This window comes from Chamaea fasciata, unplaced genomic scaffold (assembly GCF_029207755.1).
Source record: "Chamaea fasciata isolate MVZ Bird 193981 ecotype frontalis unplaced genomic scaffold, bChaFas1.0.hap1 SCAF_21, whole genome shotgun sequence".
NCBI classification, from domain to species: domain Eukaryota; kingdom Metazoa; phylum Chordata; class Aves; order Passeriformes; family Sylviidae; genus Chamaea; species Chamaea fasciata.
Window position 1 is genome coordinate 11,076,030 of NW_027094106.1, and position 25,646 is coordinate 11,101,675.

The window sequence follows — 25,646 nt, forward strand, 5'->3', positions numbered from 1 at the left end:
GAATGGTTTGGGTTGGACAGCCCTGCTTATTGCAAGGGGGAATTGGACTAGATCACCACCACCAGTGATCAATCCCTTCCAGCCCAAACTATTAGCTTAGTAAGTTCAAGCATGATGCTGTAACTGCACCAAGGTTGTGAGTTTGATCTCCATATAGGCCATTCACTGAAATAAATATAATAAATAAAAATACTGAAAAATCAATTGGCGGCATACATTATATCCTTTAATTTCAGTTTAATCATACAATCAAATAGTTGATGTTATTCATATAGAGCAGACCTCTTAATACAAAGCTGTAAGTTTCTCTCAAAGTATGTCCTAGCACTATCTTCTTAACTCTTACACACAAACCATCAGTAGATCAACTCAGCTTATAGTCTTCCACTTCTCTGCAAACAGGTGGCTGGTAAGTCCCAGGTATCTTTACCATCACCTCTCTGAAGCAGGAATACTTTAGAAAACCTGTACAAATACATTGTGGGTAGCTGCAAAAACAAGCTAAAATACAGAAAGGATGTAGATTCACCCAGGTGAATTGGCAACAATGTCTAAAATACAGTCTAAAACCTCCTTTATATAATTATGTGCTATTAGGCCTAAATTGGCCAAGCACTTACCTGTGTCTTCAGCACTCATATCACACAGTAAAATCACACATGACCTTGGACTGTGAAGAAATGCGATGGATTACGTCATTATTGTCCCTCTTGCGGTAGTTACGATAGAACTTGGCTCTGCTACTCAATAAAAAGCATTCTACTGTAAGAATGTAAATAGGTGTATTGTGTGCCAGTTTTGGACAGATTTCTCATCACGCTTAATCCAAACTCCTCCAAAACAGAAGTACAATGTATTTATCCTTACAGTGCATTTGGTAGAGCTACAGGCGCACACTTACTCCTCAGAATTATAGTCATTCAAGACAAAGTAAAAAACTGAAGGCAATGGCACCTCTATGCTAACAAAGCAGTTGCTTCAATAATGATTTCTTAAGTAAACTTGACTAGACTGAACTAAAATCATACTTCAAATGCAATTGAACTCACATCCTTTTTTAACTGAAATTCAGACCACACAGAATCATGACTGGAATAAAAATCTTTCAAGTAAAAGCTCTGTGTTGTTTTCACAGTTGATTTTGCTTGGTTATCTGTCACATCATTCTAAAAAGATGCAATAAATCTGAAGAGTGCTTGACATATTTTATTATAAATGAGCATCAATACAGAACCAAATTATTCTTTCTAAATATCTACAAAAAGCATATGGGCAGGTTAAAAACCATTCTCTGGCATGAGCAGAGGACTTTTGGCTTTTACTTTCTATGACCCTGTTCTTAGGGAAGAAATCATTTTAGAAGGCTTTTTTTATTCCAGTAAATCTGGAATAATCTAACTGTACTGTGGTTTTAATACTAATTTAACTGAAAACTGAAACTAGTGCAAAGCTTTTGAAACTAAATCAAAACTCCCACATCTCCATTTATTTTTTGCGTATTGTTTGTCGACCTCAAAATCAGCATCTGTACTAACAAGTTGTAAAGAGTTCACTCCTGTCCACAGTGAAAAGCTGCCCTCCCCGAGTCCAGGTTAAAAAGCACATTACAGGCTTGTTTCTATTACAGCTGTCCAAAGGACTTTGTACCTTGCTAGCTCCTACCTTTCCTGCAATCCTAAACCATTCAGGCACACAACCAACACAATCTCAGTGCCCACAGTCTCAAGCACACAACCCACTTGGAGGGGTAGAGTTGGAAGAGAGGCATTATTGCCCTAGTGGTTGAGTAGTCTAGATTATTACTTGCTAAACAGAATTTTCATTGTCCATCTGCTATTTCTTTTGTACTATGCTCTACAGAGAAGTGAAACTAAAGGTGCCATCTTCTGGAGTTTTACCTGCATTTTAAGATGGAACACCTTCATAGCAGAATCACTGCGTAATATTGTCCCCAGCCTGACAGAGACAGGAGAGACAAATTTGCTTCCTGTGATCTTTAAATGTAAAAATCCAATCTACTACTAGCACCAAAATTACGGTATTTGCCTTTGCCAATGTCTTTTTGTCTTTTTCAGACCTATTTCTGTATTACTGACATGGTGATGTCAGTGATGATCATGGTGATGATCAACACTTCAGGGCATTGCTCAGCAATACTTCAGTCAGTCAGCCAGCCACACAGCTGAATGTAAGCAAAGGGACAGTAAAAAGCAAGAAATAGTACTGTGTTCCATTTGCAAAATGTCACTCTTCCCATCAGCACGCTGTACTTGACCCTTCTGGCTGGAGAGGTGTTGATGGTTTTATTCAAAACGTCGTAGATGACTGTACAGAGACTGGACATAGGTGAAGACACACATGGGATCTGGTTTGTGACCCATCACCATCATATCTTCTACTTCTATCAGACGGTCACAGTGAGCCATTTTCCTGTTTTAACAATAAAACAGATACAGCAAATCAAGAGTTATGCAGCTGCTTCCAAGACTCATTTGATGCTCTGACTTGAGCATCATTGAAACATTTAAGAAACCCTGAGGTTTATCAGCAGCATTTCATTTCACAATGAATTGAGCAGGGTCAGGCTGGACATTGTTATTTTTATGACCATGGAACATTTCTGTTCTTTCTCTTGCTTTATACTGGGATCTGATCTATAGCCTTGGAGGGGTGGTGCTTTTTTCACTGTCATTCACATTCCTTATATCTGTAGCATGTAGCCCAATCTCACACTACTCTGCCCATGTCTCAGGTTTTGGTTAATATATAAGGGAGTTCCAAAACAATGGAAAAACTCAGGAAGACATGAGATATGCTGATGAAGTCCCATGTGGCTGTGAATTGTCTGTTCTCCACCACCCCCATATCTTCAAGATGTGTGTGATCTGAACCAGCAGAAAAGAACAGATCTGCAGAAGCTTAATATGAAAAATCAGAAGAGCAGGAATCAATTTTATCAGCACAGCTAGCACTGGGGTGATCAGCAATAGCTGAGAAAATAGCCTTTACTGTCACTTGAATAAATCAGCTTAAAGGCAATCATAGCTATGAAAAGTAATTTCTGTAGATACCTCTCACCTAATGTTTCTTGGTGTCGTGTTCGTGGTGCCTTTTGTTCTCCCCTAAACTTACTGTTTACATGAACTGAGGTAGAACAACACTGCAGCTTTCCTTTGAGAGTTGTAGACAGTTTCCTAGAGATCACCTAGAAGTATCACAGAATCTCCTTCAACTCATGGGCAAGCAACAGAATTTTTTATTTATACATATATATGTACTTATAAAAATACTTGTAATCGCCAAATTAGTTCCTTTGCTAGAGGCTGTAATAAGGAGAGACCACATTATGTGAAGAAATTTGAAAGTTTTTTTCTGAACGGCCAACGGCAAATCCAGTTCTTTACAGTACCGCATTAGCCATGTACTCCTACTGTTTATTATTTGGAAAAGGTGTACCAATCTGAGCTGCATACCACATGGAATCTTACCATAAGAATCATGTTAATAGCAGCTCGAAGTTACTATTTCTGACAGGCAAGTTCACATTCATAATTACGTTAACAAACAAGTTAAGTGTTTAATTGCCTGCTATTCAGCATAAAAAAAAAAATCTGGATGGTGTGACTGAGGATATTAGCTCTGCCTGTTTTCAGTTTCAACCTGGTTGAGATACTGAGAAGTTCTCAGCCTTGATCTCTGCTTACACTGAATTCAACCTTTATTCTTTTTCAAGCAAAAATTGTAGTCAGAAGTGAAGTCTCCCACATGTTCATGCATTCTCTCTCCAGAGCTTTATTATCTTTTTTGGCATGTTACATGCAAGCTAGTAATACTGAGGCCTTAAGTTTTAACTTACATATTATCCAGATTCTGTAGTGCATTAGTATGTAACTCTGAACTTCATATAAAGTGTTAGTGGTTCTCCTCACAGTTTAGTTAGACAAACCAATCCTTTTCCAGCCCAAGAACCAAGGACACCGTTGCAGCTCCAGGCCCAAGAAGTATAAACAATAGAGAATTGTGAAGAGCAAACCGGGAGGATGGGACTTCATAACCTGAAGCTGTCATTGGACAATTTACCCAAATATGTAAATGGACCAAAACTTACAAAAGTGTGGAAACGTGTAATCCATCGTCCACCTTGGGTGTAGCTCGGCCAGGCTCTCATACTGCCCAAGGTGTTTCCTTTGAAGTCCTTTTTAATAAGCACCTACTTTAGTCCTTTAACACTGTCTAGCCTCTGTTCTAGGTGACTGCTCAAGGCATCAATACAGAGTCAAAAAGAATAATAATTAAACTCTTCACTGCTGCTCAGGTGCATTAGACTTGAACTGGAAGCACTTCACAAAGAGCTAATGTACTCACTCAGCTGTTGTGAAGGCCAGCTCAAAGTTCTGCTTGCGATTAGCTGGGTCAAGCTTATTATAATCAAAAGCTTCAGGAAAGAAAGAATGCACGAGAGCGCAGAATGCCATCCCGTCATTCCAACTTGAGGAGAAGTTCTGGAGATCAATGTGCTGTCGTGATGAAAAAAAATACACGTTAATGCAGCACAGAGGAACAAATAAGAGCAGCTGCTTTTTTTCAGTACAGTTTTCTATCCTTCTTTCCCACCAGCAAGAAGACAGGCTTTAGTTTTTCCTTCCCATCTTTGTATATTTCATTGTTGACATTCTGGGAAAAAAATGGCACACTCAACAATAAAAGCTTTTTGCCTGAAATACCCAGATGCAAGGCAGACACACAGTCAAGGTCCCTGATCCAAAGCTCACAGAAAATACTGTGAACAATGTCATCAACACCAGTGCACCAGCTATGTATCCGTGGAAACTGAGGACATGCTTATATATGCATATATAATCATATATATATATATATGCTTATATATAACCATAATCATGCCATAGAGGATTTGAAATTGAAAAACAGTTCGTTTTGTGGCTGTGAATAACACTAGATAAAGACTATGCTTGCTTGCTTTGCCCAATTCAACATCTGTTTACACAGAGATGGGTAGAAAAATAGGAAAAATCATACCTACTGCACAACCTGAATCTTACAATAAATTCTTACTGTTACTTTCAAATGCCACAGTGAAAAGAAATGTATTTGTGCTCTTGTCTCATGCTGGTTTCCCATCACATAAAATTCAAACCCCAGCTTTTGAGTAAGCAGTTAACCATAAATTTAATGAGTTCTGCTTCTTTATACTATAATGTACATTTTAGCAATAATTATGCACATTAAGTAACGTTGAAAAACATATTACACACACAGAAAAAAACCCTGGGGAGAGAAAAAAAAAATCAGTATTTCTTTAACAATTGCAGTTCAAGGCCAGGTTAAAATGAATAAAATCAACTGCTGTATTCTTTTAGTTACACTAATGCTACCTCATTGAAATTTACTCACAGTGTGATTCAAACTCAACCATTTACTACAAACTCGTTCGAAAAATGCCAAGAGAGTGCTTTGGTCTGCATGTAGCAAAATGGCCATAGTCTCCGTGTATTCAGAACTTGTCATGTATTATAATGCAAATGCAAAAATTACAGTCCACAACTAAGAAAAAGAAATATCTGACTGTTTGGTGAAATTTATATCCATAAGCACAAAAAGGTAGGCTTTCAGAAAAACACTAATGCATTGCTTTAACAGACATACAGAATATCTCATTCACGCAATCACGGACTGTCTAGAAGTGCTGCCTATGCAAACCATGTTCGCATTACCCACACAAAAACTGACAACCTTAATGAAGTTAACTCACCCTCTAGCATATTTTACATTCACCTTTTGAGCATGGAATTTGGCAAATTCTCCTAAAAAAAAACCAAACCAAAGCAAAACAAGAGAAAGATGAAAGCACTAGCATATCTTCACCTTGTATCCTATGGTTTTTGAGCGACACCAGTCTAACAGAATTTGCTTGATGCTGCTAGCGCTGGCAACCCCAAAACTCAGCGACCTCTTCAGCTTAGCTCTGGATTCTCCTTTTCCTCTGGAAAATTAACAGAGGCCTGATTAAATTAAATTCTAGAAAAACTTAAACCTACTTGTCAGGAACATCTATGCAACTTTGCCCAGACAAAATAGTTTCCAATTAACAAACAGTTCTGGAGACAAGGACTGTGACGTACTTTCCATCATCACGTTCAAGTTTCTCGAAAAGCGCTTTCCTGGCCTGCGTTCCTGTAGTCCGTGGGAGCGTCTGAGACCGCACCAATTCTCGCCTCCTTTCAACCTGGCGATGTACAGTAGGAGGAGGCGAGTGAGAGCTGGGGGTCACATCACCGTGACTGTCAATGGCACTGGAGAAACATAACGTGAAAAGTATGTGCTAAACAAAAAAGTAACTCTGGGCAGTGACAAGCGTCGCTTGTCACTGTGACAAGCATAAAGGTTCAACTGTTGTCTCTAAACCTTCCAAAAGATGCATTTCAAGAGGACCTGCATGAGTCAAAAGCAATTTTAACAAAAGTAAAATTCTTATTGACACACAACAGCACTTCAGTATAGAAGCCCCTAAGGTACTGTTACAAATAAGACACAGTTTGATAAGCCACAAGTACTTTGTAGCACTGAGCAGAGCAACAATTAAAAACCTTCAGGAAAAAAAGAGGACCAAAAAAGAGTTGTGGCCGCGCAGGAGCACTAAATCCCTTTGACTTCCAGCTTCAGGGTTCCTGGAGGCTGGGACATTTTCAAAATGGAACTTGAAGAGTAATTCAGGAAGTACTTTCGAAACTTTTTACTTTTAGCACACAGAATTCTGAGCTTCTGTCAGCATTGCTTTACTGACTGCAAGCTGTTAACTTGATTGAGAAAAATAGGATTATATTCTAATTTGTGCTCGTTTGAGCCATATAGCACTTCATCAGCATTAATGAAGGAAGCCAAACATCACATTTGGAAATATTCCCTTTCACAGAGGTGGGAAACAGGCAAAGGAAAACGACATCAGTGTCGCGTTAATTTCTGGTGCAGATGGAGGTCAGGTATGACACCAAGTGCTCTAGGGTGCTCAGTGTATCATGACTCAAATACTGAAGTGCTGATGTTGGAACTACCTTGTAAGAAACGTAATGCCTAATTTGGGATTGTTTTCAAGGCAGATACAAGCCTTACTTAAGGGATTTAAATTTTCTTCTCTCCCATTTTTTTCTTGATGGATATTTTGCATGCTGAGGATGTCTGGATACGCCAGGAGTAATTGTGATACCATGTAATCCTCTTCTAAGCAACTGCAACTCTGAGTTAATAAAGAATGTATAGTAGTCCTCAGCAAGGCATTTATCTACAAATTAAACTCTACGCTAGCCAAACTAAGGATATCTGATGGCAATCATATGCTGGTTTCCAAAAATATGCCCTAAGTACTAATTTCAACACAGATAAGTATTTTTAAAACTGTTTTCAAAGGACTTGACAACTTCCTCCTCCTAACAAAAATCCACCACTATTAGGCACTGAAAGTCTTTGTAATTAAGACTAAAACAATGTGGAAATCCACAGTTAGGTCTACTTGAAACTGCTCTATAAAATTTTTTCCTTTCTCATCTGTTTCACCTAGCCCAGAGGAAAGCTCACAGCCTTTAACAGGCTTAAAATATAGCACCAGTGACTCATTTGTTCTTCGGTGCACTGGCAGGACAGCCTAAAGAAGTCTCCCCCAAGAAAAAAGCCAAATGTTCTAAGGCTATCGAAATCACAGGTGTGATGTCAATGTACAACCTACTAGATGTCTCATGAAAAGAAAGGTGTGAGGATTAGCCAGGATATGGTCCCAATAGAGGAATCAGAGGAACAAAAGAGCTAGCCGTGCAGGGGGTATAGAAGGAATGAATGGTCCTCAAACTAGACATATAGCATGATATTTACAGCAGGTTGCTCATTTCCCATGGGAAGTACAATCAATAAGTAACCTGGTGCATTTCACCCAAGAACATTCAGGGTATGCTTATCAGCACTGTTGTGTCGAATGAAATTTACTATGTGCAGTACGTCACTAGGGATGGTTTAGTACAGATAGTGTGATTATTCCAGTAGTCATTGATTGGTTATTCCCTAAAAGTACAAGTGTGGTTAGGAGGGCTATGCCCATTTACATGTTGATGGACATAGTGCATTCATTAAATGAACCACCTATGCTAGAGATTATGGGGCAAGTTGATTAATATACAATTATACATTCAATGCTTAAAATACAGCATCTGGGATTCACCTGTTTTCCAAGTCAGCAGAACACTTGTCCCTTGAGGCTATATTGACCACAATGGCCTAACAAAATGTCATGAAAAATGCATACCTTTCTCCAGTTTTGGCTCCACTACACAGCCCGTAGTTCACAGTTGAGACAGACTTGGTGACAGAAGTAGCATTCTCTATATAAAGACAGAAAAGATGCATTAGCGCAGAAACTTTCCTCATGTGCTTTGTGATGGATAGACAGGCATTGATTTTTAGTCACCACACTGTAAAGCTGCAGACCCCCAACTTCCATATGAGCTAAAAGCTGGAGAAGGATTTTCCCCAGTGGCTCAATTCCTCTGTATAATTCTTGCACCGCAGCGGGGATTGTGTAAGCGTACCAGAAAGGACGTCTTCGATAAAACTGCACTCAGAAGGTCAGATCACTTCAGGCCCTTGTACATGCCTCAGAGGAGGTCACACTGCCACTGACCTTTCAGTTAAAGGAATAAGTGGTGCTCGCAAAAGTCGTTCGAGCAGACAAGCCCTGGGGAGTTTAGGGTTAACCCTGATTTCTACCAGGAAGACATTTTAGTTTGTAAAGTAGAACAGACTCCAAGTTGCTAATGTGGCTTAAAACCAACTTTGCAGCTTCCTCCCTCCACCCCTGAGGTACTATCTTTTGTGCTTTGCCTCTTAGGATTCAGCTCTGGACTCCAGCTATGCTCTATAATTGCAAAAGAGTGAAGCCGTCTTGCCCAGTTTTAATATCCTAAAGCCAAAACTTGCTGCATAAACCAGCAAGTGATTTCTTGAATGCTCCTCCTATACAGGAAGGACTGGTATCTTAGGAGTAATCCAACCTGATCACTGTCTAATTCATTCTCTGAAAATGCAGAATTCTCCCCTCTTCTTATAGAAGGGATCCAGATCAACTACACTTCTCACGTAAAACACACTGGTAGATGCCAGCATACAGGCATGACAAATTTGTGACCACTAACAATTGCCAGATATCTATGCCAATCTCAGATGTTTTCACATGAGGAGGAGTATGATCCTTATTCTGAAAGGGCTGTGTATTTTTGCTAAATAAATTGACACATGGGACCACTGTGGATTTCCAGTACACTGTGCAGACTGTAACAACTTGGTGACAGCAGTCAGAGGTACTTTTGGAGAGAGCTCAACTCATCTATTCCAACTGAAATCAGAAATCCTTAAAGCATTTTGTCCTTTGCCACATTCATATTACAAAGGAGACCCCTTAATTCTACCTTGCTCAAAATAATTTGCTTCAATACACATGGGGGGGCGCACCACTTTACAACTGTCATTACCTTGTGTACAGCCACAGCTTTCACTTGATCAGCTGAAATCTTCACTTCTCAAGCTGTCTGCCTGGTACACTTTTCTGGCATCTATGGTTTCCACTGCAGAGATTGCCTAACAGTACACGTGTACATCACTGTGCAAATAACAGTAAGTACCCCTCACTTTGAACCAAGTGAGAATCTGATGGAGTAGAACAAGTGTTCATGATTCTATGAGTCTATATCCAGACTTGTTAGCAATATTAGTATTACTGTATACCTACAAATCAAAATACAGAGTCAGATCTGAACCCCCAAAGAGCATGGAATCACTCTCAATTTTTGTTGCATAAGGGCATGCAGATAGGAACACTCACCTCCAGTGGCAGATGAATCTACTGTTCTCATTGTAATTGAATTCCAGTCCTTCACTGTATCAGCACAAAAAAAAAGACAAAGGAAGTGTTTGCTACAAGTGTTTGCTGTTTCTCAGCTTTAGTAAGATAAAAATTGAAAGAATCATCTGCAAATAATCCCTATCTCTTGCTAGCAATCCCATCTGGTATCCTGCTATAATTTCTGACCCATGTATAAAGTCCAATTTGTAAGTGTCACAGCCAAGGCTTGAATGGCTTCAATATGATTTTTTTTTAAACTCAGTTTCAATTTAACTAAGATTCTGCAATCACAGACATGGGTACATGTGTCAGACTGCTGTCAGTCATTCCTTCTTCCAGATGACTATTGGAACCTGTTAGCCAAATATCTGCCTAACTTCTCACAGGGCCTCCAGCCTCAAAGCACCAAAAAGGTCTACAAATGTCATTAAAAGAGCTGGGCATGTTTAAGAGATAAAGTAACTTACTGAATTCAGTAACTGTGCTGCAATATCTGCTTCACTAAAAACTCAACTACATTAGGCACAAAAATTGTCTGCAGATGTGGCATTACAGCTGAAAGCTCCAGCTAGGACCCCCGGTATTCCAAAATGGAGTGTCCCACAATGGGATATTTAGCCATAAAAGCAAGGTTTCATAGCTACCACTAGGTCACAGGACAATATTCATAGCACCAGTTGAAGAAAGGAAGCAGGATGCAGCTTCAGCAAATTATTTTTGTCTCTTTTACCTGGCTGGTTGGAAGATTTTACTCCCACTGTATTTGTGCTCTTGCCCTGTCCCAGCAGGCAAGATGTATTAGCTGTTCCCGTTGGACGGATGTTGTCTCCTGAAAACTTCTCAGATGTCCTGGTTACTGCAGTAACAGGAAGGTGGGGCATCTGTAAGGTGACCGCAGGGGCATGGGCTTCAGGGGAAGAAGATTCCGACATCTGAAAACAGGTCAGTTCAGGGGTGACTTTTGCCTGACCTGAATAAAAAATGGGAGGGAGGCAGTAAATTTGTTTGCAGATTTGTCACAAAGTTACAAACCAATGTCCATGCAAGGACTTTACAAGTCATTGGACTTAATCCCCTGTGAAACATTGTACCATTTATGTAGCAGAAACAGCCCTACTGCAAGCGATCCTAGCAGCCATTGCACTTGCTCTACATGAATCTCAGCAGAAACAATGTCTTTAGATCATTAATATACTAGCATTTGCATTCGGTGAGCTTCTCTTCCTCTGCACAGCCCTCACTCCCAATCTCTTGCCCTGGTTAAGGAAGCAGCATTTTTGTTCTTTTTGTGATTTTATGAAACACTGTATGACGTTCTCTAAAGTGAAGATGGTAAGTCCTTCCTCCACTGAAGGAGGATGGAAGCAGACGGGTGACTTGCAAGATGTTTTGGATGCAAGACTACAATGGCACCCAGCATAGCAGGCCTTATCACTCATGTCTCAAGTTAATGCAGCAGTAAGAGCCTCTAATTTATGAAATGCCATAGTACATGCTTTACCATAAAGCCAGAGTTTTAACGTTAAATTCCAAATTATGAAATAAAGCATTGGTGCCACAGGACAATATCCATCCTGAAACTATAGCAGATTCTAACCCTTCCCAAATGCGAGACCTGCTCTATGACTGACAAGATCACGTATTTTACAAGCAGTGATACTTCAATTTGTGCCCTGTTCCTACCTGATGATGAAGATCGATGCCCATTTTCAATGATGGAAGAACTAAAAACTCTTCTAAACTCAGGTTTCTGGTGGTCATCCAGGTCAACGCTCTGTCAGAACAGAAAACAGACATGACAACTAAATTTCAAACTGCAGCAAAAGCGAGAAGAATATCCAGAAATACCTGCCAAGAACAGGTCTTCCTCGTGCAAGTGACCTCCAAAAAAGAAAGGAACAATTACGTAACCCCAGGAGCCAACCTTGCAAACAAAGCATTGGCACTGCATAACTTAAATCAATCTTCACACACTTATCCTTAACAGACCCCAAGTACCTAGGAGGTGTTATCTTTTGTTGGATAAAAGTATCACCATCCACTGTGATGGTGATAAACAGAAGACTTCATGTAACAGTGGAGAAATTGATTGAGATTGCATGGAATATTGCTCTGCATTTTTTTCTATTTGCTGCAGAAAGAAATTACTCTATGAAAACATATTGTACAAGCATTACAAAGTAAACCAAATCGTATTATTATATTATAATCTGTAACTTCTGTAAGGATAGCTTTTTTTCCCCTGGGAAAAGCATAAATTTTCCTCATAACGTCTGTCAATATAAATCCAGAAAAATCAGCCGGGAGCCTTTTCATGGGTATAGCAGGAGGTCACGGTTTTGAGTTTTGTTTGTTGGATTAGGTTTTTTGGCTGGCTGGGCTGGGTTTTTTTGGGGGGTGAAGTGGCATGTTAAACCATGAGAAACAACGTGATTTTTGACTGCATAACTAAAGGAAGAAAAAACTGCTTCACAGACACATGATTGCTGCAGTTAAGTTTCCAAGAAGCGGCAGCTTCTTGTAAATTAGTAGTAGAGAGAAATTCCCCAACACAGTTCACAAAAAGTCTCATCGATTGCGTAGTTGCATCCAGATGTTTTAAATTCTGAAGAAAAACCCCAACTATTTTGAAACTTTAGTATTTATCAAGAAAACCGTACTGTGCGTGAATACATTCACCTATCAGTAGCTGCCAGGACTGAGAGAACTACAACAAATAGTAGTTATAGAAACCATGCAGAATCAGGGCTTCAGAACTTGTATTGCTGCTTTTAGTGCAATTGAGATCCCAGTCAATTATTGTCCGTATCCAGAACTGAAATGTAAAGCATAGCTAATGCACGTCCCTAAGATGTACCCATGGTATACAGTTAGAAATGTTCAGCCATTCATGTCAGCCATTATGACCTGAATGTGAAGAATGCCTGTGTGCAGGCTGTAAACATCAATCTACTTTTATAAGCTGGGGTGGTGTGGGTGAGTAAAATTGTCAGATGACAGTCATTGCAAAGGTCATATAGCATTCTACACACTGAACTGGCTTTCTAATGCAATGACAAGTGCTGCATTACCTTATTTCATGCAAGCCTGACTGCTACGGTTTGGCTAACAGTGCCAATGAAGAAAATGATACCAGGCCAGAGGATGGGGAAGAAGGCCCATGTGCTGACAGAACAGTGGGATCAGATTCTGATGTGCATTTAGTGGTGTCAGGCTGAAGTACTTTCAAAATCCACTTTGGAGATGCCAAGATTCTGACAAACCCATGTGTTTAGCAACACTACTTCTATCAGTGGTGGTCACATAGATTATAAATAGCAGAGCGATAACTACATATATCTGTACTTCCTAATAATAAGTATTCATTTGTACAACTCACGTGACAACAACACGATGAAGAACTGGTGAAGCTGAAGAAAGTTAACACTAACATTTTGGATGCCTTATCCAAGCCTGCTCATAGAACTAAGCTCTGTGTAGCTCAGAGGTCTCCATGTAACGGATGGTGATAATACTTTCCATAGTTGCAGGGCTGCTGGAATTCCTCCTTTGCTGCAAAGAAGTTACACTTTGGAGATCCATAACCAGAAGCCGCAATTATCGCAAGCCAGTGGCAAAAACTCAAGGCATTCAGAAAAAGTAAGCACCAGATCACAAGAGTAGATCCAGAAGAAATATCACTGTTATTTCCTCGCTGAACCTCTAAGGAGCATGTCTCGTGTCTTCAAGATTTTGCCTGCAACAAGGTCAATTTCTAGAAGAATGACAGACCCAAATAATATTACCCTCTCTCAAATGAGAGATTTCAGTCATTCAGTGTCTTTCATAAAACCACCAGCTACCACAAGGGTCACAATAAAAATCACTGGCTCTAGAAATGCTGTTTGTCTAGGAGAAGTACATCCACTTCTTACATATGACAGGTGAAACGCACACTTCACTTTGATGAACAGTAATATTGCCACTGACTGCCACAAACACAAGATTCCACACTCTGTTCCTAGCATATATAGAGATCATTGATACATCAGATACCGGGAACGATGAAATTTTAAGGAAAAGCAAACAAGCCCGCTAGACACCAGCAAGAAGTGCACCATTTTTATCCTTTAATTCTACTACTAGAAAGCCATTGTCCATCAGACAATACAAGTATTCTCTGTCTGTAACTCATGCTGCAACTTGAAGAAAAGGCCTTGAACACCATAAAAAACACTAGAAAAGCTATTGCACTGAAGAAAAACAATAGAACCTCTTTTGAAGTAAGCCTGGATATAAATGAATGACAAGGAACAATTCTCCCCCAGCAGCTCCAGCAGGTGCCTGTGACTATGCCACAGTGAATTAAAACAGAACAAACAACAAAAATAATCTAGGTAAGGATCAAGGCAATCTTGAAATGACACCATTCCAAAAGGATACTTGCAGGGAGCATAAGAAAAAAAAGTTAAACCAACAGACTTCCTTTATCAAACATAGGAGTTGAGATAGCTTAGAAATAGAGTGTGTAATGCCAGGTGATTGCCAGATCACGTAATCTCCCTGTCATTATAAAACCACAGAACGGTTCGGGTCAGAAGGGATAGTAAAGATCACCTTGTTTCAACCTCTTGCCATGCGCAGGGATTCCACGCGTTAGATCGGGTTGCTCAGGAGCCCATCCAACCTGGCCTCAAACACTGACAGGGATAGGGCATCCACAACTTCCCTGGGCAATCTGTGCTTCACCACCCTCTGAATGATCAGTTTCTTCCTAACATCTAACCTAAACCCGCCCTCTGCTCAGAATCTCTCATATCCAATTAATGCTGCATCGACCACACAGTGAAAAGGAACTCAACCAATAAATCTTTTCAGGAGCAAAAGAGCTCATCTTGATTTGTTACTATTTCCAGGTCAGTATTATTTGCTTCTCATATCTCACACTTAAAGAAGTATTTACTAAGACTAGAGGTGTCACCAGTTTTATCATAGATACTCGTGTTTCTGAAAATATACACAGTGCCATTTATGGTATTCTGTTTGAAATGCTTTGGTCACATAACCAGAAATTGGAATCAACTGAAGGAACAGCGTTCATTACAGAGAATCTGGGTGACCAGCACAGCAACCAAAGCTCGCTCTTTTGCCATTTGTGTGCAGCCACATCAGAACCTGACCCACAAATTCATGTTTTCACTGCACAAATTTGGTGCGTACAGCTGTAGCTGCACCTCCCATTGTTCTCAGTACCGAAATTCCCTTCTGGTCAGCTTGGTTGACTCGGGAACTTCTCCAACCTAAATTGTAGGGAGGGCACTGGAGAACAATCAGCACTTAATTCATCTTCCCTGAACCCTCAAAGCAAAGCAGAAAGGTCCTCATCCGAACGAAAGCTCATACTGTGCTTTAATGCGGGGACAGTTACTCAAAACTGGATATTACCAGAACGTTGATGCGAGATTCTTCATAGACCGTGAAGTACACACCACGGCATAGACGGTGGTGATGGAGCAGGTGAAATGGAACGAGGGACAACAATCCCTTGTCCCTTCAGTATCACCCAGCTTACTCCTATTCCTTGCAATACAAGCATGCGTGGATAGCTCAGCAGAACAGAAAGGAAGCCGCCTGTAAATTGTATGGATGCTGTTTACCTTTGTCACACGGGGAGAAAAGTGGCAGTTGCTACAGTGTATCAAACAGCAGCTTTACCTTTTCGTTTGCTCAGAGGTAGGAAGCCCAATGCCCCCATTCACAGGTCAGTAGGAATTAAGAGGGCTGGAATGCAATACAGACTCTGCTCATTCCCACCCATTCTAGCAAATTTAATTTCCAAGTATTATTTTTAACCCCAAGCCTGGATAGACCATAGACCAGTTTTTTAAGCTTCAACAGTCTTAAAACCCCCTCGAGACACGCTTAACCAAGAGGACCTGAAACAGGCTGCCATCTGTGAAAGCCAAGTCTCTGGTACCCCAGTTTCATGTGACCAAATCACAGCGCACTGTCTGGTAGTGCTCTCCTGGCGTCAAGGATTGCACAGGAGCTCTCAACTCTTCTCGCAGAGAGACACAGAAAAAGTATTACATGAAACATCTCAGTACCAGACGAGCTTTCCACTAAGTGGGGTTTCTATGCACCACGTGTTACACTGCAGGAAGTTTTATCACTGGGAGGAATGACTGACTACGTTTGTGCAAGCTTAGCTACCACTGACCCCGCGCCGCAGAAGAGGAACCCCGTGTCCTTAAACATTACTCCGTGCCAACGCAGTCTGGCAACAGCCGTGAAGTATCCGTTCATGCATGCCCTCGGCCCTCCCTCCTGCCCTCTCCCAGGCCGCTTACTTGGCTCCGGCCAGCGACCGCTAGCTTGGCATGACTGGAGAATGTGCCGTCGGCCGAACCTTGCCCCGGCGAGCCGGGCCCCACGGCCGCCTCGTTCACCCAGTCCTGTGGCAGCCCCGCCGACCGGCCCAGGGCCTCCACCTGCCGAGACAGACGCTCCAGCTGTACCCGCAGACGCAGGTTCTCCTGCTGCAGCTCAGAGACAGCGTGTGCCAGGGGGCTGGCGAGGCGCAGCACCTCCTCCACCTGCCGGCCTACCCCCTGCTTGAACAGCTGGATGTCCACATGGATGTCCCGGACGGCGCCCCGCAGCGTGTCCTCATAGCGTCCCAGGCCGTCGCAGACAGTCTGCGCCTCCCGGCTGTTCAGATCTTCGATCTCGCCGGCCATGGTGTCCACGGACCGCAGGCTGCGCGGGCAGGGACGGGGGGGGCTCGGGAGCGGCTAGCGGCGGAAGCCTGATCGTCTCCCCGCTCGCCGCCGCCTGTCCTTCTCTTTGAGAGCTCCCCGCGCCTCCTGGCGGCCCCTAACCCGGCCCCCGGCGCCGCAGGGCACGGCCCGCTCTCCCGGGGCGCAGGAGCTGGGCGAGGCGCGCGCCGCGCCCGGTGAAGCCGCCGCCGCACAGAAGCGGCGCGGGTGGCGCGGCTGCCCGGCCGGCACCGCTCAGCGTACACTCCTTCAGAGGGGGAGACGGAATTTTGGGAGGCAACGGTGGAACAAGCAGGGAGAAGGGGCGGGGCCACGGGCTCGTTCACAGCTGCCCGAGTACTTTAGGGCCCGAGAGGGCTGGGCGCGACGGGCTGAGGGCGGGGCCGCGGGAGCGAGACGGCACGAAGCGGGAGCCAGCGCCGGTGCGTGTGAAGGAAGAAGTGGGAGATGTGGGTCGGGAAGGAAGAGGAGAGAGAAAGAACGAGGGGAGGAGGGGTTAGTACCAGATCCTTCCCGAGTTGCTTGGACGATGACGATGTGAAAGTATGCACAGATTGTCTCTTTCGCGGGAACACGGGGGCAAAGGTAAAAGAGAACGGTCTTTGAGGGCACAGAGACAGAAATGCACGCACATACACCCTTAGACAAACGGCCAAGTTTCTGCGCTTCCATGGGCAGAAACTCATAACCAGCCTGCTCACACTTAAATGTTTCCCACAGTAGGCTGCAATTCGACGGGCATTAGTATTGAGCTGCCAAGTCGTCCGGCAGATCCAATCTGTGTGCATGCGGGAAGAGACGCGTTCCTGTCAAACTAGCCAGAGCCACGATGCAGAAGGCTTTCAGGCATATTCTTTACTGCAGCACAAGACAAAAAAAGCCTCACAGAAAAAGGGAACCTGAGAAATATTTTAAAGACATTTGCATCATCAGCTAGCCTATATATGTCAGCCCTCTATGTCAAGTAGCTACAATTTCTTTGGTACCATTTAACAGTTGTCAATAGTAGATCTCTTGCAGCAGCAAGTAGCTAGGCCTGTAAACCTGGAATATGCAGGGAAAGTTGGAGCTCTGCCCCAGTCAGTATGGGTAAAACCCTAAGGCAATAATAACAGAATTCAATTACCATTAGCTCACTGGCAATTTCTTAGCATATGCCAACTTATCTAAAAATAATACATATGTGTGTATGTGGTTATTGAAGTTGGCAGCTCATAGTCATTAGCTAATGGTACTAATAGTGTAATTCTTTGTAAAATACTCTTCCCTGGATAGTAAATATTTCCATTTTTACAATATTTTCAATTACTAAAGAAAACTTACGCTTCTTCACAGAATAATTATCTAGGAGAAAATTCAGCTTTCTGACAAAAGGTGCTTTGAAAGAAAATTTCCAACCCATTCTCAGCTAGGTCTAGCAGAGCCAAGCAAATCAAATTGTTTTGCTGTTTACAGACTCAGCAACCACAGAGTAATCACAAACCCCCACAATTTTCAAAACTGCCCCTCATTTATACATTTAGAACAATTTACAGTACAGGTTAGGGTACAAATGGTTCACACATTTCCTAATCTCACCAAAAAAATCAAGTACAACTTTCCATCTGTCCTTCTGTCCTGTCACAACCAAGGAATTAGCTTTGTACTTCAGCAGTCTAAAACCACACCCACCTTTCTGTTCCCTTTGAAATCACCTCCTTTCGTGCTCTTCCAGATGGACAGAGCATGGGAATACATCACTCTTCAAAAGCCTCTCAAAACAGTTATTGGACGTAAACAGCACAGGTAAAGACCAAACCAGCGATTCAAAGATGGAAAGATGACGCTCAGATTCTCAGAGCTTAAACAGGGAGATTTAGAATATTTTGATGCTCAAACTACACTAGGCTCTCTGTCTCAATATCTGATGGTTTTTCTCTTTCAGTAAAACTCTACCGGAAAATAAGATTTCTTTTGAAGAACGGACAGTTAAGGATCTCTTTTCAGGTCTGAGCCACAACCCAAAGACCAAGAGCAATAGGAGCATTTCTGTTCATGGTGTTTCAATAGATCCCTAAGCACTCAGGATTACCACTTTCTAGAATCCATAAGGAGTGCTAGGAAAAAAAAAAAAGAACTGTCCTGGAACAGCAGCAACATGTCATTTCATTAAAACAAACTGTTTGCTTCCCTACATTTCTCCATTTCTCCATCCAAAGACACATATAACATAGGTAGGTGTATCCGTGTACATTCAGAGCCAAAGCACGAGCCGGAAAGCCATCACCTGATAATAAGTTCTTTCTAGCCTTGCGTTAAATAAAACATACTCATTTCAGACCTTGAGAAAACACAACCTACTGAAATGCACTAATCTAAAAGCAAAGCATTCCACTGGAACTTGCACAACAAGGATTCAAAGAGGTGTCTTAGGTATAGAAGGAGTTTGGATAGTTTAAATATCAGAAACCCATTCTGAAACGGGATCAGTTGAGTGCATGGGTACAACCACTGCTCAGAAGAAGTTTCACAGCCTGACTGCATGTGAAACTACAATTTTTTAGCAACTGAGAGAAGATAAACCCTCTAAATATAAAACATGAGTTATATCCTTAGTGACTTATCTCAATCATTAGTTCTAATTTGCAAAGCTCATTGAAAACAGCTGAAGAGAACAGCAAGAACCCAGCAGCCTATAAGTTGTTTCTTATAACTGACAGGCAACTTTTCTGCATCTTTTTCGCTCGTGCCAGGAATTATCGTAACATTGAGATCACGGTGGCAGAAGGTAATAGAGCTTGCACACAAGGCACGTGTCTGCAGATGTACGTGCAATCGCATACACCCAAAGGCAGCAATAGGAGAAGCCATTCCCTGATTTGTGCAAGGTATTCAGCTCCTTTTGGCCCTGTTCACTCACCACAAGAAGGACTAACGGTCTCCATTACACCTAAGGATGCCAAGCCCCGTAAAGGGTAACATTTAGGAGACAACAGTCGCTGCCATGGCTGCAAACTTTGTTTTCTCAATACTGATCTCGGGTATCTGAGACCTGGTCATCCTCTCCTTAGCAATCGCTATCCGATCGCGTGTCTGACAGCATTCCACAGGCTGTTCCAATTCTTTCCAGATCAGAGTTCTAGTTTTTCATGGCATAAAGCAACCCGATACTGTGGGCTAGCTCCAGCTTACACAAGAATGCCAGCCAAGGGGAAGGCCTCAGCAATAGGACATTTTTTGTCAGCACCTGTCTCAAAGCTCTCTACTACAGAAGAAGTAGAAAAAAAAATCTACAGTCACTTCACCCAATCTAGCTCCTTATTCACACCTCCCCCTTAGCACTTTCTTCACCAAGCACAGCATCTTACAATGCGGTTTATTATTTTGCACAGCACTCAGCTTACCCCATCTGGTAAGAGGTGATACCACAGGAAATTCTGAGACCAGGGCAGAGGTGGGCAAAAAGGAGAAGCAACTGCAAAACTTACGGGGATCTGGTGACCTGTGAGAGTGATTCAGGCTAAGAGCGAGTGTCAGAGTACCTCCTGAGTAAATCTTTTATTAGGAGGATCAAAACCTACCATTGTATTAATTCACCTTTGGGTTTTGCACTTGAAAGGAGTAGGATTGCCCAACGCTACGGGAAGGCAACAGCACCCTGGCATTGTCCAGCTGGGGTACTGCTGCATGCTTTCATGGGGTGCTTCCCCTTCCAGCTAAAATGTCCCCAAAACAGCTAACTACAGTCCTCATTCTAAGAAACACCTTTACTGAGCACCTGGAGATATTCGGGAACGTCAAAAGACCAGTAGCAGGCTGTTTTCCTCATTCCTCCAGTGTAGTCTTCTGCTAGGTACCCTGCTATTTCACTTTGCATTGTGTTATGGAATTCATCAGGGCTATTTGACATTTATCAGGCCAGGGTTCGGTGATGGCTTTCCTGTCCGATAATGCCGGTTGATGAACTCCTCAAGCACCCTTCCTAAATCCTCCAACACATTCCTGTGTAGCACATATAATTCCCACAGTTTGGATAGAGGCCTGACCTGTGTGTCTGTCTCTTTTCCTGACCGGGATTCACTTTTCCCTGAATGGTCTGTTTTTCTGACTTGTTATTCTTCCCAGCTTGCTACAACCTGTCCCACTCTTTCTTGTTCTACAGCAAACTGATTCCATTATGCCTCCTTTTAGGAGGGAGATCCCAAGTGTTAAAACGCACAGTCTGTCACAAACCCGTACAAAATTAATACTGCGCCAAACAGAGCAGTCAGCTTCCTTCCTTCAACAGGAGAGCTTTAGCCTTTGGCTGCTGCTGTGGCATTTTGGCCCACGCGACACAGGTAACGCAGTTAATGTTCATTGTATCGCTGACCATACGTAGCAATTGACAAGAGAGTCAAGTATTTGCCATGGGCAGACATATAATGATCCCAGTACGATTTCTAAAGGGCTGGGAACAACTTCTACTGTAGACAGAACCTAGACCTTGCATTAAGCTTAACGGAAGGAATGATCTGAAGCTGCTAATCAAGGTAAATATGCACATGCTAGGCTGGTAATTTAAAAGTTAACAGGGCAAATTCCAGTCTCAGCTAAAATATTATCACTAATGTGAAATTATTCTTTCAATTTGTGCAGTTACTTGATATTTACTGTTATCTCCCTAAAATCAGAATGCAGGCCTTAGTCTTGATTTTGAACAGTGCCCACATGGAGTACCGGATTTTTTTCCTCCCTTCTTTGCGGCGTAGACCAGCACTGGGCTGCCCACACCAACAGTGGGCAGTCCGTGTCACAGGCAACAGCAGTCTGCCTCTTTCTACACGGGAGCTTGCTTTCCTGTTGTGTGCAAATTAGAAGCTGTGTCAATGGGAATAATCGGTAATATCTACTACCGGTAGTCAGGACCTGAAACTTACCTTTCTTTAGAGTATATGCAGAGTAAACTAGGCCCTCATTTGAGAAATCTTTGAAGATTTTCTAAGATTCAGAATGCTCACAGGCAGTTCAAGAGCCTGGCTCACACAACCAAGGAACGTGCAACTTTGTTCCGAAGGTTTTTAGCAGTCAACAGAAATAGCGCTCGGTAAAGGTCAGCAACTCATCTTTCTAGACCTAATAACAATAACGAGGCCAGCAAAGTTGTTCTGTGATGACACCCATGGTGATTTATGACCTACAAGGGGCTGTCGTACACCAGGGGCACATAAAATGCAGTAATGCTGGTTGCAGCTTGGAGGGGTTAACAAAACCTGCGGCTGAGGGTAGCAAAGGCTTTTCTGCACTTGCTAGCTAATGTTTCTGTGTGGCTTTTAATAGGTTCCTTCTCTCACAGAGAGCTGAGATCCATTGAAGCCAAAGAGTTTGGCAAGAAAGTTGTGAAAAGACCAGGAAGCTCAGCTTTCGATCGTAACTTGCAAGTACACTTTTATGGCCTGCAGGCAGTTCTTTTTTCATGTCTATTTCGTTGGCAGAAAGGAGAGAAGATGACAAAGTCGGTGACTTGTGGACTGAATAACTTGGTTAGGGGAAATACAGGGCAGAGTTGCATACTGGAAGGACTGCTTTCTAATTTTGTGCCACAGATGCACAGATGGGAAATTACTCCTGACAGCTGAATGCAATATGCATTCATTACATGCAGCTTCCCCTAGCAAGCGTGACACTGTAGCATCAGGAATGAAGACTGAGTTGAAGAATTACCTGCTGTCAATCAAATTACAAAAGGGTGAGGGGGGAAGACAAGAAAACCCCCAACCAAACTCTCCTCTCGTCTATGCCAGGCAGGCCCATTAATGGGACTAGAATCTACGAGAGACTGAAATAAAGTGAGTGAACTCATCCTCTGCACTTCATCAGCACAGCTACAGAACTGACATGTGAAGAAACAGAACTAAAGGAAGAACAGCAGCATTGACGGCCTCGATGATAAAAGGACAAACTTGCCAGCTGTCACCTGCTGTCTCCCTACAACCCAAGTAGCTGTCAGTGAATCCTCTCTGGAGATGGCACATGCTCCACAGATAGCCTTGTCAGTCAGGCTGCATTTCTAAGGGTAAGCTCAGCTTTTGACCATGTCACAAATCTTCTAAGAACAGCAGTAACTGGCTCTAAATGAAAATTCCCTCCAGAGTGGAGACTGTAACTAAATGCGCAATGCAGAAAAGCCTCTGTGGGAAGGATCCTTTGCTCATGCAATAAACTCAAGGAGGCATCTCTTGTAGAAACCCGGAAGTCAAGACAGATACGCTAAAGATACACTGATAAAGCTCTTGGAAAAATTGGATTTAACAGCCATATCGAGACTGTCCGATACCAAAACAGGCCACTGACAGCTTTGCCTCAAGACTCTTGTTCAGGCCTCAGTACTTCAATAAGTCACAAGCTGTTCCAACCTCTGCAGAAAGTTTGTTCCTGGCTCCTGTGGAACCACACACCAGGCAGCACTTCCCCTGCCCACTCCTGAGGCTATTTAGCCCGCCAGAAAAGAATAATGGCTGATCCTAGAATTACAGAAGGCAGGAGGGGAAAGGACCCTTTTTCTTCCATCCAGAAAGCCAAAGGCTATCAAAAAAATCCTCTGGTAAACACCTGAGCAATTACCTGAGCAGCACCAGGAGATAAGATGCCAGGCACTCCTGACTTCCAAGAGCTCCCAGGGCTCTTACCACTCACCTTCAGCACTCGTCTTGGACAGCAAGGCAATCCCAGGGACAGAAATCCAGGCTCCTGCTGCTCCTGGAAGGAGGCACCCAACAGCTCCGTGCTGGCTGAACAAGGCAGCAAAACCAGGATGCTTGTCCTTGGGCAAAACTCAGGCTACTAAAAAGCCAGGAACACAGGACAACCCTGCCTCTCCACTGGGGCATAAGGATCCAGCTCTACTGACACAGACATTTGAGACAGGAATCTGTAATCCTTGGTGAAATCAAATCACAGCCCCAGATGTTTCCTCTTGTCCTCAGACCCTTCCTTACCTTTCAGTCTTCTACCAAGTGTTTGCAGATGCTTTGCTCCTATCCAAAGAGATTAGCATCACCTTATTTTGAGGTTTCAAGACATCACATCAAATCATCTTGGCCACGTGTTCCACATCAGATTTCCCTGTAAAAAGAAAGATATTTTTCTCCTCAGATAATTTCTTCAGCTATCAAGAAAACCAGGATCTCACACGTACTCGCAGAAATTCTCTCAACACCATTTGCTGCGTCTTTCTCTGCCAGGGCACCAACGAGTTCTGGGTCAGTTCTTGTTCCATGCTTGCCAGGGACCTTGAGAGATAAAAGAAGGCACCATTATTACTGCTAATTACAACCACAGGCTTTAAACTTGCCAGAAGTTAAAAGCTTCTGGAAACAGAAGCAGACAGCCCTCATCCTGCCAGAGCTGATTGGTTCATTCTCCACTCTGGTCTCACAAACCCTTCAGCCACGCTGCCAAACCCAGCCCTGCTGCGGATCTGCAACAGCAGAGCAATTTATCCACGGGGCTGCTCCAAACACATGTTTCCCATCAGGTAATGAGAGCAACCCAAGTGCTGATTTTACATCCTCACAAGCGTGTCTAAAACCACATGTACGCAAAAATACCGCGTTCCCACAGGGTGGCAAGAGAAAGTGGAACAGACTTCATGCATTATTCCTCTTACAACAATTAATCCAATTCACCAGTATACACTTGCACTACTTGGCATGAAGGGGGGTCAATACACCTTCTGTATATACTGAGCTACAAAGCATAAACACAAAAACCAATCTTTCTCCATAAATAAAACCAAACACAGAGAAAAACCATAAGAAAATTCCATAGACTAAGAAACTCTTATGTACCTTTGAACATATCACCTGAGAACTCAAAAAGCCAATCCAATAGGAAATATTCCCGATCAAAACAAAAGCACCAAACACTGGATCCAGTACACAAAGTTTTAGGTACAAAACCTTCACATTTCATGACAAAGCTGAGACAAAGAAAAAAAGCTCCTCCAGACAAAACAAGTTAAGCACTCTTTGCCCCATCATAAAAGCCCCCAAAGCGTACCAGTAACCCAAAAGCAAACAAACCAACCCAAACAAACCCCAGCTGTCCTGAGTTCCATTTAACACTCAGCCCCTTCCCCGACTGAAAACACCCAAGGAAGATCTCACACGCCTTTCCCAACCCCTCTGCCCCTGCTTCCCCCCGGCCCTGCCCCAGGCACCATTGCCCTACCCAGGGCTGAGGCAACCTAAATGCCATAAAACAAAAAACTTAAGCTAGCGGAAGTAACTCACATTATTTAAAAGCTGCTTGATGGCAACCTCCACAGAAACTTTATTTTTCAAATCACTTATTAGCCAAGATCACAAAACTCAAGAGGTTATTTGTTCTGACTATGTCCTCCCTAAGTTAAAGGTTAATTAAAACCTTCATTACCAGACACCAGTCAGGCCCACACATCACGAGAGATTAAACGGGAAAAAACAGAGACAGGAAAATTTCTGTACCTTCCCCAAACAACACACCCCAAGAGTACATGTCCCCCCCCCCACCTGCAAACACACCAAGGCTTCGCAAAGCTTTGATTTATAGAAGAACTCACCAAGAAAATTCTCCAGCACAGCACAAAACTTCCCGCACTCCCTCGACCTGAACCACAGGAAACCACAAGCAAAAGAAAACACTAATACAGAACACATGCATACCAAAAAAGAAAAAAAATCCCTAATCCAGCGCCAAAATAGGTCAAAAACAAGCTAAATTAAAAGAACGTTTGCCTGCCAACCCCACACAAGAAAATGCCTTGAAATTCTGAGGGAAACTCTGACAAACACACAGAACAACAACCCCTCAGCCCTACCTACCACCACCCACCACATAATAAACACAGTCCCACACACCACATCCTACAGGAAAATAAATGATCAAGTTCTCACCGCACTAAAACAGCCTGGAGAAGCTCTATACGCACGCAGACCAACGATAGCATTCTACACCAAGCCACATACCCCACAGCGCCTTCCGGGGCC

At 42.8% G+C, this 25,646-nt stretch overlaps 1 protein-coding gene across 4 annotated transcripts; it reads right to left on the reverse strand.

Annotated features, from left to right (window-relative positions):
* Positions 1 to 210: 210 nt before the first annotated feature.
* SMTNL2 (smoothelin like 2) lies at positions 211 to 25,612 on the reverse strand. 4 transcript variants are annotated; one of them, XM_066201794.1, is made up of 10 exons: positions 25,554 to 25,612; positions 23,816 to 23,909; positions 11,585 to 11,675; positions 10,632 to 10,871; positions 9,881 to 9,934; positions 8,309 to 8,384; positions 6,141 to 6,311; positions 5,884 to 6,001; positions 4,366 to 4,517; positions 211 to 2,430 (listed from the first exon to the last, which is right to left on the reverse strand). In XM_066201794.1, the coding sequence occupies exons 1-10, from the start codon at positions 25,604 to 25,606 to the stop codon at positions 2,304 to 2,306; spliced, it is 1,176 nt and encodes a 391-aa protein (XP_066057891.1). In that variant the 5' UTR covers positions 25,607 to 25,612; the 3' UTR covers positions 211 to 2,303. The 4 variants fall into 4 exon arrangements, with proteins under 4 accessions (XP_066057891.1, XP_066057890.1, XP_066057889.1 ...); XM_066201793.1 differs by lacking the exons at positions 23,816 to 23,909; positions 25,554 to 25,612 and adding exons at positions 16,231 to 16,371; positions 16,489 to 16,894; XM_066201792.1 differs by lacking the exons at positions 23,816 to 23,909; positions 25,554 to 25,612 and adding an exon at positions 16,231 to 16,895 and having other exon boundaries at positions 10,632 to 10,757.
* Between the last annotated feature and the right edge of the window lie 34 nt (positions 25,613 to 25,646).

What these genes read in the sequence shown, in the direction of transcription:
- SMTNL2 (XM_066201791.1), bottom strand. Translation starts at nt 16,620, where the DNA reads ATGGCCGGCGAGATCGAAGATCTGAACAGCCGGGAGGCGCAGACTGTC. An exon ending in AAAATCTTCCAACCAGCCAG is followed by an intron (nt 9,935 to 10,631) that starts GTAAAAGAGACA and finishes GTGCTGATACAG; the next exon opens with TGAAGGACTGGAATTCAATT. An exon ending in CTGGCCTTCACAACAGCTGA is followed by an intron (nt 2,431 to 4,365) that starts GTGAGTACATTA and finishes TTGTTAAAACAG; the next exon opens with GAAAATGGCTCACTGTGACC.